Genomic DNA, 14626 nt, shown 5'->3' with positions numbered 1-14626 from the left:
TGCTTTAAAGCATGGTCATATGTTTCTACCTTAAGAAGGGAATTAGGACTTTGAAAATACCTCAGAGAAGCTGATCGTGATTATGATGACAATTTTACTTATTGTGCTTTTAGAACAAGCAAGGCATGACTACGACACACTACTGATCCTTAAGAGTTCACAGTCTTATTGAAGAAAAACAAGTATCTAAAATATTATAATATAACAAACACAAGAGACAAGATGTTAGAGTCTAATTCAGCAGGGTAAGGATGGCAAAGAAGAGGTCAAGAAAGATTTCAATGAGATGAAGTCTACACTGAGTCGGGAGTAGGAGTAGGCGGCTCACCAGATTGCAAAGCAAAAGTAAAAACTGCTAAAGCAAAATGAGCATGTGCAAAGGCAAAGAGGCATCAAAGAGCTCACTGTAGGGAACTGAAAGATTGGAAGGGCTCCAGCTCAGAGAATGGGGAGGGACAGGGTGCTGGGATGGCAGGAGTTAAACTGAAACAGCCAGTAGTCCAGGGCTCAGGTTATAGAAGGATGTTCTGGACAGCTAAAGCATTAGGACTTTGCACTGAAGAAGTTGCAGGGGGGAAGTAACAAGGTCAGGTGGCTGTGTGTTGATGCCTCTGCAGGGAGTGGACTGAATGGAGGGGAAACTGAAGGCAAGGATGCCCATCAAATGGCTGGGTCACCAGTTCCTTTGAGGCAGAATGTGGGTGTGAACTAAGGAAGTAAATAGGGATGAACAAAGCCACGAAATCAAGATAATTGTAAAAGGTAGAATTGCCAACTTGGTAAGCCATTTGAAGTTAATGGTAAAGAACTGGGAGGACTGAGGATAAATCAAACGTTTTTTCCACTTGGGTGATGATGCCATCAACTTAGAAAGGCAAGAGGAGCAGGAGAGAAAAACAATGATGTCAACACTGATCTTACTGAACGTCAGCTGTCTGTGGGCCACCACACTGAAGACCGGGGTTGCTGCGTAAATGCTATTTAATGCCGACAATCAGCTGAGGGCTGAGGGGGTGAGTCCAGAGGGGCCGCATTTTTCTAATTGCATAAGGACCCAGTGGTGTATCAGGGAAGAAGTCCAGCAGACAGGGCAGAGGGGAGACCCCGGCTAGAAATCACAACGTTGGAGACCTAGCTATACAGAACTGCGCTGGCCACCACAGTAGCCAATAGCTACATGTCTATATAAAGTCACAATAATTAAATTTAAAAATCCATTTCGTTAGCCACAGTTATGTGCTCAGTGACCAATGTGATCAGCGGCTCCTATATCAAATGTACATCCAGATTTTCCCTTCATCACGGAACGTTCTATGGGATCGTGTTGCCTTAACACATGGAAGATAAGAGGAAAGGTTTGGGGACAGGACCTCAGGAAAGAGAAAGTGAGGAAGATGAGTGGAGTGAGAGGGAGGATTCAAAGGCGTATAAAGACAAAGGGAAAATCATACCACTGTGACCAAGAGAAGATACTTCAAGGAGATGAATAGTGAAGAATAAGAAAAACTAAAAAGAGATCAATTAAGAAAAGGAGCAAAAAAAATGACGTTAGGGTAGTTATTTTACCCTGGCATTTGGCATAGTGTGTTGGAATCATTACCAATTTTTCAGATGTGAAATGACTCAATGAGAGGAATTCTCCCACTCAGATGACACGTTTAGCTTTTAGAAAAAAACTCAGAAGCCCAGAGGAAGGGAAATGTTGGAAATATGACCATTCTCTTCCCACACTTTAATGAAGGGGAGGCTTTCCTTGCTTAGCCATCATCCAGCTATCATCCTTCTGGGAGTTTCTAAGAGTCTCTAATTAAGGTCTACAACATTGCCGTATAGGTTTCTTGAAATAGAATATCTAATAATTATACTCAGACATCAAGCAACACAATTCTCTTTTCATATCAAAAAACCATGCTGATAGAACAGCAGTTACCAGGGGCTGTGGGCAGACTTTTCTTTGTGAAGCTATTTTTTTTAGTAAGTACAGAGCTTCCTTATGGGATGGTGAGAAAGTTCTGGAGATGGGCAGTGTTGATGTTTGCACAGCAATGGGAGTGCCGCTGAACTGCACACTTAACGATGGTTAAAATGGCAAATTTTCTGTTACATAGATTTTACCACAATAGGAAAGAGATTTTTAGTGAAGCTGAACTAAAACGCAATATGGGAGAGAATCTGGAAGAAACCTCTTACAACTCTTGATCCATGGGACAGTGAAGATACCAAACATAAAAGCTGAAAACAATGCTCGCAAACACCTGTTACTTGAAGTAAGGTGGGGATTTGCGTTAGATTTATGATATTAGGTGGGAAAACATGGGTTTGTAGGTTGTAAGGTATTAAGCATACTTGGTTGCTGTGGATGATACAGCCTCCTGTGGAAATGTCAATGGTCTAGAAAAATGAAAGTTGGAGCTTTAAAGGGTGCTAACAAAATAACAATGTATTAGGTCAGTTTCCTCAGCAAGATGGCATTTATACCCCTTTCTTTACTATTTGCACCTCAGGTCAAGGCAAAGCATAAATATCAGAGGTAAATCCCAAGGCAACCATGTTTGCACAGGCGAAATGCTCACTCTGCAGTCATAGGAGGGAGAAGAATCGAGAATCACTCGCCACGCAGCCTCTGACAGTCCGGCCTTGCAGCAAGACTCCCGGAAAGAAACACTGAAGGGATCCTAAGACAAACTATCAGGTGCTCCCATTTCTGTTACTGCAACCAGGAACAGACTGTGAGGCTAAAAATTCAACCCAAGCAGGTCAAAGTTCATGAGTGCAAAAACTACAATAAGCCAATGAATGTTTGGCCCAGAATTTTTTTATAAGTTATATAATAATCGTCTCATGGATTTTCACTACTGACTGTCTTCCATCAGCATCCAGACTTGTCTTGGTGAAGATACTGAAAGACTGGAAGTAAACACTTGCATGTCCTGGGTCTCCCCATTCCTTCACCCAGGATATTGACCAAACATAGAGAACAGGACCATCTTTTAATCCAATCAGTTTTCCTGAGCTACTATTCGGAGCTCTGCACAAATCACAGGGGGGATTCTGCTGATGCCACAACGTGACAAATCACATCACCTCGGGACTGCAAGCTAAAAAGGCATTGACACAATGCAAGAACAGACACTGGAAGTGGAAACAAACCAAAGAGAAAGAATGGAAGAAGGAAGGAAGACAGAGAAAAATTTAAGAGATGAGTCAAACTATACTTACAACTTTCAGCCTGATAGTCTGGCACAAACTGCTCATCATTGTCAGGTACCTGAGCTGAAGGGAAAAAAGAAAATTAAAAAAATAATTAAGAGAAAAACTGCCAAGACTTAAGGAATGTCAAGTAAGATCTTCCATGCCAGATATTTTTAGGCTGGGATAAAATTTATGATTATTTGCCAATTAGCTTCTATTTAAAGTGCCATTGGCAGCAATACTTGAGAGGGGAAATTTCAGCAGCATCATTGTTGTCAACCAGAAAACATGTATGTCAGAAATATCATGGTGGCAGTCCCTCTGAATTTCACCTGCCAGATGGAAATAAAAGAGACATGCAAAGTAAAAGAAGCCATAGGATTTCTATTAGCTGCAGTGTTTCTTTATGCAAGTAAAAGATATGCTTTTGGAGTAAAGTGTATTTCAATTTACCCACTGTCAGTGCTTAAGCAGCCCATTTGAAGTAACCACATAATTCTTTCAAATAATGTGCAGTTATTACATCTCTCAGGGATTCTGCTTTCTAGAAATCGTCTGATTTTGGTAAGTTCCATCTATTGCAAATGAGACTACCATAATTGAAAATGTTTGCCCTAAATTTGGCCAAAATATGCAACAAAGTTTCTTAAATTGTTGTCATCTATCTTGGCCCTATATTATAAAATGTTACAATTCAATGACTATGGTCATAATAATGCAAATAAACTCCATCTTTTCATGCAAAATATTTTCCTGGTTACTAGTTAGAATTAACAAAAAGAACATCATTATTTCATCAGTCTTAATGTCAAACAACTTCCCTATTTTTAGTAAGGGAAAAATTACCGAATAGCAAGGACTTTATGCATTCGGCAGCAATTAAAACACAAGTAAACTTTTTCAGTTCTATAATATTTTCATCATGGTTGATTGAGACATAAAAATAGGCTGCTCCAAATTGACAGAATATTACAAAAACAAGTTTTCACATGCACACTAATGTGCACACTCACACATATATAACTACCTAAAATAGAAGTTAGGTTACTTTTAATTTGGTAAAAATGTAATGAACTATCATCCTAATTAACATTAGTTGTGATCTGATTAGCTAGTATTACTTTACTAATATTATGTAATACTGAACTTTTTATCCAATCAAGTCATATTTAAACAGATGTCAAATGATTTTTTTTTTAAAGAGCCTATTCTGTATGGGGGAATGCTTACTAAAATAATCAGTCTGTTGAAAAAGTTTTGTGTTGGTAATTCAATTGAGTTAAGAAAAATTAAACATAAAAAATAAATTCTATATTTAAAAAGTCTAATAAAAGAGGTTTACAACATACATATAATTAAAGGCTCTTTTTTACCAGCTTATTCAATAATATTTTTAAAAACAGAATTATTTGGTTAAATAAAATTTATATTATTAAGAACAGAACCAATGGTAATTTTGCCTATTATCAAAATATATGGAGTCTGACACCCATTTTATAACAACTTTCTTCTGGACACCAATATTTAAACTTATTAAAGACAAACCCCATTCTCTACTACAAAATGAAATCAAACAAATTAAGAGCATTTTCCAGTTTATAACTGACGCCTATTTCTTCAGCCTATATTTGAAGAAGGGTATTCTCTTCATATTCCACTAATATCTGATACCTAACTAACAAAAGTCGTACAAACTTCAAATCACAGTTCTATGACTTGCTAGCAATGTAAACTGTGTAACATTATTTAACCTGAGTGAACTCCATTTTACTCACCAGTTTCATAGCGATAATAGAGATTTCTGGTGAGGATTAAATGAAGTAGTCTAAATAAAATGCCAGACAATGCCAGATACTCAAGAAATGTTGTTTTCGTCTTTCCACCACCCACTCATTTTTTTTTTCATTTCACTCACAATAAAACTGCTTCAATCATTACAATGCAGGTTTAATATCTTGACTTCTAATGAATTATATTAAACATGGAAAAAATTAACAGCTGAAATTTGTACACTGGCATTCTCTTAGCTACAAACATTTTTCTTGCATTGTAGGAAGCTTGGGTTTTCTTATAGACTCACAAATTATAACTAGAAGAGTACCCTTTAAAATAAGTCTCCACACCAAAAAATTACAAGAATGTTTTTAATATCTATTTAATAACTAACAGCAGGTAGACAGAATCAAATCCTACATATTTTTCCAATCATATCCACATGTTTTGGTTTTCCTTCTAAATTAACAGCTAAATAGACATAACTATTGAGATGCAAAAATTATCAACCACAACAATTATTATGCTTTTAAAAAGCCTACACTTACAAGAATTTAATAAAAATGTAGTATCGCTTTACAGGAATACTAGTTAAGAAGTATATTTGCAACTGAATATGCTGGTATGAATGTCCTAAAGGCCAGACTTTTTTTTTTTACTATGATAAGACAAAGTTGCAACTCCATGATATGTATCACTTCAAGAAAGGCACAAAAATCTCTGATGAATGTGAGTTGTGTGATGGGAAATGTATGCAAAGAAAAAGGCAAAACTTTAGGAGCAGAAGAAACTAGAAGTATACAGAAAATAGCTGCATACTAGTTATTTGTAAAAAGAATAAAACTTGCTATTTCTGTTCTAACTCTTTAACATACTGAATAAATACTTCACACTTATGCTTGAACATATTACAGAATTTTAACAAAAAACATATGACTCACATATTTCACAGAAGCTAATCTTCAGAAACTGAATGGGTCCAATGAAACAGCAGGCTACTTAAATAGACAAAGGCTTAAGTCTACCTCTAATATGAAGTTAGAGTAAAAGGAAAGCAGTTAACGAAAAACACAAGTTGGATCTGGACAAGGAAAATATGACAAAGTATTGCCACACTCGTAGAATACATTTCCTTTCTTCCCCTCAATTCACGGGAATTCTGTGAAGCAGCAAACTTTAGCTGCCTAAAAATTCGTGACAAGTCATACTAACTCCAAAGTGGAAAGTTAACAATAGAGGCCAACCTAAAAAATTTTTTTAAGAAGGGGTATTTTTTCCCAACTATCTATTATAACTACACTTGGAATAATCACCTTCGAGGAATGAAAATGTTTCCACACACCCCGTAATTAAAGAGGAGGGGGCAGAGTAGGACATAAGGGGAGAGTATATACCCAAAGACCAATAAAAGGCTTTCAAGAAGATTGAGCATGTGGATTTTATTGGTAATAGCTGCAGCGGCTCTATCAGATCATTGCACGTTAATAGACAAGTTGCCATCAAGTCTCAGGACTTCTGCTTTCAAAGGAGAGTATCTGCACCCTCAGCTATTTGCTTTACCTCGATTATTATCCAAAGGTGCGTTTCTCTCTCTCTCTCTCTCTCTCCTACATAGCAACACATATCATGCTAAAGAAACTGATGAAAACAGTCATGATGCCACAGAATCACTAACCCTAATGCTTAATTTTAATATATTTTCTTAACATTTCCCGGGGAGGATGGGGGGCAGGGCAGTTTTTAGTTTGCCTTTATTTTATGCATATTTTAACCTTGCAAATGGAATAATAATCATTACTTAAGAAAAGGTGAGCATTTACATATTTTCCAAGGTTGGCTGCAGGCAAGGAAAAAAAAGCCACACCTTTTACTTACAAACTAGAAGCCTGTAGGGTTTCTCTTAAAGCGAGAGAGAAAAGTGGAAACACTACAAATGAAACAAATGTCAAGTATCAAAGGGGTTAATATTTAATTAAAACCAGTTCTATCCACTGTAACAATGACCTGGAGCCAAACAAGGCGGAAGATGTATGAGTCATTCTTTCTGCCCGTGAATGAGACAGCTGATCTCCTCAGCAATTCCTCCAGACAAGCAGGCAGAGCTGGAGTTCTGCCTCCATTCACAAAAACACAGTCCAGCATGAGCCATGCGGCCCAACCACAATCTTTTCATGTCACACCCTTCTGCGGGGCGAAAGCTAGTCAACTTGAACTTACAGTATAAACACTGTTTTCTAGCTCTGTCTCCAATACAGTGCAGATCCAGGAAGGTACACGTTTAAAGAAATGACAAGTTTAAAACATGAATCCCATAGATTTATTCTCCCTACTTCATAGGGAACTTGCCACAGATACGTAAATGTACAAAACTAAAAAGCAAGGAAGGAAAGAGGCAAAGGGAAAAAAAAAGGACGAAAGGAGGGAAGGAGAAAAACCATTTTGAAAAATGCCCTTTTTTTTTTGCCTGTTATTCAAAGTTTTTCTATCCTAAGATTTTAACAGCGTACTGCTAACTTTGTAGCGTTTCACTTTGAACAAAGGGTTAAAAACAACTTTCTCCAAAGAAAGTGAAATTCTAAGTAAAAGCAAAACAACAAGAAAATCAGCCTTCGCACAATGGTATTCTATTAAATGCTAAAATGAAGCTTCAGGCCATGGAATAAAATAATCATGAGGCCACTAAGCCTGGCTTTATACCACATCCGCTTTTAACATTAAAATGATTGCACCAGTGTATAAGCATTAATTAATGCAGAAGTATAAACATATTCAAACAGATAAATAAAGGGGCTATTTCCCCAGGATAGAAACAACACTCATACTTGCTAAAGACATTCTGTATGTTCTAAAAGAAAGAAAACAGTAAGTTTTAGTTGTCTTTAGTCTAAAATTAGCTTCAATTTCTAACTCTAAATTGACCTGTAGTGACTTAAAAACTTAAGGATAGCTCAGAGCTGTTTCTTGCCAAATATTTTCTCTACAGAGGTCTGATGGTGGTGATGATGGTGATGGTGATGATGATGGTGATGATTTTCTTAACTACAAGTTTATACACAGGTCAAATGGAATCAAGTCATATTATAAACTCTAAGAAATTACACATTTTCAGTAACTGAACTGGAAAAGCTTAGCTATATTTCATAAACATTTACTACAGCCCTCTGGAAAACTATATTATGCTACAATATATCCAAATTCTACTCTTGAAAAACATTATTTTGCAAGCAGACCTTAGATGAAAGGTATTTATTTAATTCCAAAGAATACTTAAAAATATAATCCATTACTCTACCTGCTCTACCTGCTCTCTTTTAATCGAGTACAAAAGATAAATCTTTCTTTCAGAGAATTTCCTGGTATAATGCAAAGAGGAGTGGTAGCCCTCCTAAAAACAAAACAAAAAAAACACTCTTGTTCAATTATAATAAATAATATAGACTTCCATGCTTTAATGCTTAAATTCTCAATTCCTTTTTTTTGTAAACCTCATAAAAATAATGCCATTTTAAAGCTTTTACTTCTAACTGCCTCACCTGAAAACAAAAAATATTCAAGAGCACATCCAATTTGTTTCATTTTAAAAAGTTACAGTATAATTTTTTTAAAATGAAAATGAGTATATTATGATGGAATATTATTGCATGACAATATGTATAACATATAATTTAAGAAACTTCGTAATAAATGTCTCTACTTTTAAGTCAACCTGATTATTTGAAGGTCAAGTAGTAATCAAAAGAAAAGAAAGAAAAAGAAAAACAGCCTTATCTGCATGATGTAAGGACCTCTGGTGTAGAAAGGTTGTTCTTGAAGATAAAACTCTGACTCAAGTGTGGTGGCAGTATGAAACCTGACTTACTACAATACCACTGGAAAACATTTTACCCTGATGGCAGCGAATCACTGTTGACTTTTTTCCTTAATATTACTGATGAAAGGGAATCTCAAGAACATCTAACAGCAAAAATAACATTCAAAAGTTGCTATGTATTTACTTTTAATATGCATGAAGTGTATGACGTCTTTCTGGTGTGTTAGTAGGTAAGCTTTAATAACAAACTTTAGAGGAATGCAATCCTTTTAAAACTCAGTTTTACATCCTTCTCTTTCTGTCAACCCCTCACTCCCCCCTTTTCCTACACGCAAAAGGGTCCATTTAACTATGAATTTCTAGGACACCATTCGCTGAAGCACCACTTAAAGCAGGTTGTTAAGAATAAGACATGACCATGATGTTGACAGGATTGATATTTGAACTCATTATTTCATGGGATCAAATAATTGAAATTGCCTTTCTGTCAGTAGCAATCTAATTCAAAAGACAAAGAATCAATAAAGAATTGTACATAGTTACAATTACAATATAAAGTAGCTATAGCAAAATTTAAAAGTAGGCACATTCATTTTTTAACTGTTACTGTGTCACTGGAAACATTGCCTTTTCAGTTTTTTTTCAGAATGAAATGTGATTATTTTAAATCGTGGGATATATGTTAAAAATCTTTCAACTGTAGTGTTAACTGCAGTGTTAGTACTTTGAAAGTGATACTAATATAAAGTTATAGTCTTCACAAAAATATTTTTGATCTCTGGAAATGAATTTATTTGAGAATGGAATTCTATTTTTAGAGATAACTTTAGTGAATTGAAAACAACTGGTTCCAACCCCACCCTCAAATAGTCCTGCCTTATCCCAATTTCTCCTTAGACATAAAACACATTTCTTACTCCATAATAATTTACCTATGACTAAGCCATATGCTGCACTTCGAGTCTAATTTAGAAAATTCTTACAGGGAAAAACAAACATGTTAGGATATATCATCTTCCAAGTATTTAGGGGCTTTGATAATTTCTTAACATGATTTTCATATGACACATGACAACTAACTTGACTCTCAGGTCCAATAAGATTTTTGGACCTGTTTAACTTCCCAGTGGAATTCTAACTCATGGAAGAAACTGGTTAATTGCCAATGATCTTTTTTAAAAGGGTCAAGATGCTTTAAAATTCCATGGTCAGTTTCTTGGCTACAAAGCATTATAAAAAGAAATATGTAAATGGTTCATGTCAGCCAATTTGGCAATGTTTTAATTTCTGGATGTCCAGAGGGACATAAATGGACAAATCCAGCTACGAAAAAACTAGTGTAATTTTGAGAATCTCTTCTTAGCTAATATTTTTCAAGATGCCAATAAATCAAGTTAAAATGCTAATGCAAATGTAATTTTATATATGTAATTATATATATATATTTGTTAAAAATAAAAATATGCAGTCTACTAACGAATAGTGTTAAAAAAAAATATATCTCCTCACTATTGTATTCAATAAATCAGATTAACCACTTTTTTGCTTATATCATGATAGTGTAAATTAATGTGAACTACTTTGAAAAAACTGTATCCATAGTTTGTTCATAGAAGCCCACCTTGGTATTGAATACAACAGTCTGAGGACTAATTCCTGAACTTCCTTAACCTTATGAATTCTTTTCTAAGTAAAAGTCCATGTTCCTCCAAATACATGAGTCATTTTCTAGGTTTATTTTATATAAAGCTATATCTTCAGATTCGATTTACAGGTATGTGAATAACTGAGTAAGAATAGTCAGTGAAAAGATAAACTCAGATAAATTATGCAAATTACTTATCGAGTGACAAACAAACAAAACAAGTTGAAAGGAAAAAAACTGTACTAAAACTGATTATAAAATGGTAGGAGTCTGTCACAGATTCCACATTTTAAAATTCCAGGAACAGAGTTGCTATGCACATTCAAAATCAGCCAGCAAGTGCACTGACTTGGAATCAATGAGACTTAAATATCTTAAAGAACAAACCTACCTTCCCGGACAATTTAAATGGATATTTTTAATTATTTTGGATAAGTGAATAAATTCCTTCATAAATATAATGGTCTTGCAAGCTTCAACTTTGCAAACTAACAGTAAAAAGTTAATATAAGAACCTCTGTGCAATCTTTTCTTTAAAAAGTTACATTGAAATATATGGCTTATGTTGCAATAATAAGTAGTCTATTGCAATAAGTTTCATTTACAGAGACAAGCAGAATGACCTTTAAATATAACTAAAACTTTTATTAATACTTACCTTTCATTAATATACAAATACAATCACCCTTTTGGATGGGCTACCAGGAAAGCTATTTAACTTAAAAGGTTAAAAAATATAGCAAAAAGCTCTTTGGAGAACTAGAATATCAGCAAAACAAAGAAACTTATTTTACATGCTAACAGCAACTTGATCAACTGAAAGCAAGACCACTGATAAAACACAGCAGTCAGCCCCAAATAGCAACAGAAAGACTCGGCTTCCACTTAAAGAGACCCTCTCTCTTCTTTTAACCATCTTAAAAATCTGATCCAAAAAGTGCATGTATCCCATATAATGTAAAGACAGAAAAAAAGAAAAAAAACAATTATACACAATACTTAAGTACCTATAATTGTCTTTGTTTCCCACCAAATAGATCACAGGATAAACTTAGTATTTCACAAAGCCAAAAGAAAAATTTCAAATTATGAATACCAGCAAAAAATCCCTCAACATTAGGCATTTCTCAAGTTGTATCAAGCTGTACTGAAGCACTATCTCACTGTTCCTATAAAGTTTACACAATAAAAGGTACAACAGATTGCAACACAGATTTTTAGCAAAAAGTAATAAAAAAATAAAAGTCATGCCTTTAAAGGGCCCCTTGCTATCTTAAATAAATCCTCATAAAAGTAACAGAACAACAAAGGTCAATTTCAACAAACATCACATAACAGTAACAAATAGAAAACAGTTTAAAATTCCTCAAAGCCACAAAGATTTATTTTAAAGCCATAGATTTCCTCAGTATTGGATACACACCTATCGTTCTGTGTTGTGAACAAGGTGGGAAGAAGACACTTGCACTTAAATCCTGAAGCATCCCGTCCTGATGAACCCAGAGAAACTAATTTCTGCCATCAGAAAAGTCCTCCACCAGAACACCAAATAATGACATGCGCTGCTCTAAAGGAAACAGCTAGCCGGGTTCTGGCTCTAGGAGGTCTCTGGAGGTACAAGAATATAAACCTGATCAATTGCAATTAAAATCTGAACAGAGGCTGAGAACTTGAAGTCTTGGTGCATTAGTTCTTGCCAAAAGCAGATGTGATTGTGAGCTGGAAGCAATTTCTCCTGGTAATTTGTGATGACACTGGGTAGTGCAGCCCCAGATTCCCCAAAGACAAACTCATCAGAGGCTCTAATGTATGCATGACACATGAGGTGGCTCTTTTAGAGCTCAATTAATTGGGCTGAACATTAAGACAGCAAGTTCAGGTCTTCCCCCCACCCCCTTCTAGAGGTGCGTTCCCCCTCCTTTTAAAGCATTTTCTTTTTTTTTTTTTACTTACCTTCTGCAAGCCATGTTTCCTGTAATTGACTTAGGTCTTGAAAGAGTTCTAAAAAAAAAAAAAAAAGTCAAAGAAATAAACAAAAGATTTGCAAACCTTTAGGTTTCATTAAATGGAAATGTTTGTCATAAAACTTTCATATATCAACTTAATTTGGGGAGGGGGTCAATAAAAAAATTATAATTCATAACTTACAGATCTCAATAATCCTGCTCATTTTGGTGGTTATTAAGCAATACCTCTTTAAAAAATTCTTCTGGTCAACTACATAATAAAGTCAGTACCTCCCCCCCCTCCCCACTTTTTTTTTTTAACAAAAAGCTTAAAAAGCTCAGGAACACCAAATAGCATATATACAATAGGATTCCAAAAAAAGCTTAGGTAAAGGTATGTCCACAGAAACCTTTTCTAAATATATTCAACTTTTGTAAAATAGGGATAAGTTTAGAAAGACTGAAAAGTATTGTATTTATATCTTCTGAATTTTATATCAGAGATATCACAACACATGGTATAAATCTCAAAGTACTGTATGTTTTCACGTTCAATGCCTCAATGAAAAAAGGAACAACTTTTAAATGCAAGTGTTTAGAGGAAAGTTCCTCTATTAATAGGTTTACAAAAGTCAAAGAAAGATAATTCCCTGGCACCTGTTTATTATCAAGTCCAGAATTTTGTATTCTGTCCCAGTGGGGAGAGAGGTGTCCTAGAATTATGAGGATTTGAGGAAGTTTCAGAATTCAATATACTTTATCTAAATGGCCAACTGAATTTTTTAAATTAAATCTAAGTATATTAAGTCTATTATTAATGCTCCCATATGGCTGGGATAATTTATATTCGATTGACTTCCTATGAACAGTTCATAAAAAGAATCTGGAACCTAACTTTCCAAATAAGTATTATAATTATTAATTAGGCCTTAATTATAATTCAGTGGACACTTTAAGATCTATAGAACAAGACATAGGACCTCACCATGGAGTCATCAAAATCATCCATGAAAAGTTTTATAACTTGATATGGTTTTCGTCTAAAGGGGATGGAAAAAATTAAATAATCATCTACATTGTTTAACTTCTAATGAAGAAAGTAGAAATTAAGCACTTTGCATAGTTGCTTCATTTGTCCCACTGAGTTGGATTTTTAAAATTGTTGCCCTAGTGTGTGGGTTACTGATATGTCATGTGCACAAGAGTTTTTAAACATAAAAGGGTGCCTCTGTTAACTTTTTATTTTTTTCTTTCATTAGTCTGTGACAGGGCCATAACACATCCTCCAGTGCAAACTGTCACACTATGTTAAATGCTCAAAGTAAAAGTCTTAGTTAAATACAGTAATTTGAATTTTTATTATTTTTAAGCTAAGATTGAACTGCTGCTCTTCTTTATGAGGGTAGGGAATATAGGTAAAGAGAGGGATTCACCCCCATATCAAACCTCACCTTCTGAATCATGAGCCAGATCTCTGTTAATGAATTTTCTTTTCCTGACATTTGTTGGTTTCTCGTTACAATTTCTCCCACGCTGATTCTACAAAAGGAAAGACAAAATCCTTTAAAAGAAGGCAAACCTCAAAAGTCACACACAAAAATACACATGCATACATACATTTGTGAGGATCCTCTCTCTACATAAAAAAAGTAAAGTCTATGGTATCAATTCTAATATTCATTTTCTACATTCATTTCACAGTGAAAGGTTATGCTGAAAATTCGACAGCCAGGAAGAGTAGCTTCCCAGTGCCGATCCTAGCATACTATTTGCTAGTCATATATTCATGGTATCTCAGCATCAAAACAACATGAAGCAGTTATATTTAAAGTCGATTTTAGGCTGGATCAAAGCTAGATTAAAATACAATGGATTTTATTCTGATACTCCCCACTGGAAACCAAAGAAGAAGAAGAGTGGAGAAATAAAAAATATCAGAGAAAATGAGAGGGGGGAGGAGAAACAAAAACACCCCATGTAAACAAAAAGTGTCAGCATTTGTCTCAACTTCATTCTTTTCAATGTGGCAGACAAACCCAGCCAAAAACTTTGAGTGCAGCAGCTGCTGCTGCCCTCCATCTCCTCTTCCACTCATCTTGGGCCCTTTAATCAGAAAAGGAGGTCTTAAAAACAAAACTATGCCTTATCCAAATCACTGAAAGGTAAGCTCATTTTGAAGACTGGGCTTCTAGAAGCAGAGTCGCCCTACAGTGGCAACAAAGCAGATAAAGTATCTGCAATCCCAACCTCCTTACCCCC

The 14626-nt window shown here is 35.1% G+C and overlaps 1 protein-coding gene across 13 annotated transcripts in view; it reads right to left on the bottom strand.

Moving 5' to 3' along the window:
• ETV1 (ets variant 1) overlaps positions 1-14626 on the bottom strand; it is a 91525-nt gene that overhangs the window by 75885 nt on the left and 1014 nt on the right. For 5 of the 13 annotated variants that reach the window (XM_005872337.2, XM_014544671.1, XM_014544670.1 and 2 more), the window contains exons 3-5: positions 13819-13906; positions 12375-12422; positions 3220-3273 (exon numbers count right to left, since the gene is read on the bottom strand). In XM_005872337.2, coding sequence (XP_005872399.1) covers positions 3220-3273; positions 12375-12422; positions 13819-13906 — 190 coding nt within the window. The other 8 variants (XM_014544669.1, XM_014544676.1, XM_014544675.1 and 5 more) reach the window with 7 other exon arrangements.

Source organism: Myotis brandtii, unplaced genomic scaffold, assembly GCF_000412655.1.
Source record: "Myotis brandtii unplaced genomic scaffold, ASM41265v1 scaffold374, whole genome shotgun sequence".
NCBI classification, from domain to species: Eukaryota; Metazoa; Chordata; class Mammalia; order Chiroptera; family Vespertilionidae; genus Myotis; species Myotis brandtii.
Note: the sequence above shows the minus strand (reverse complement) of the source record. Positions and strands in the feature narration are given on the sequence as shown.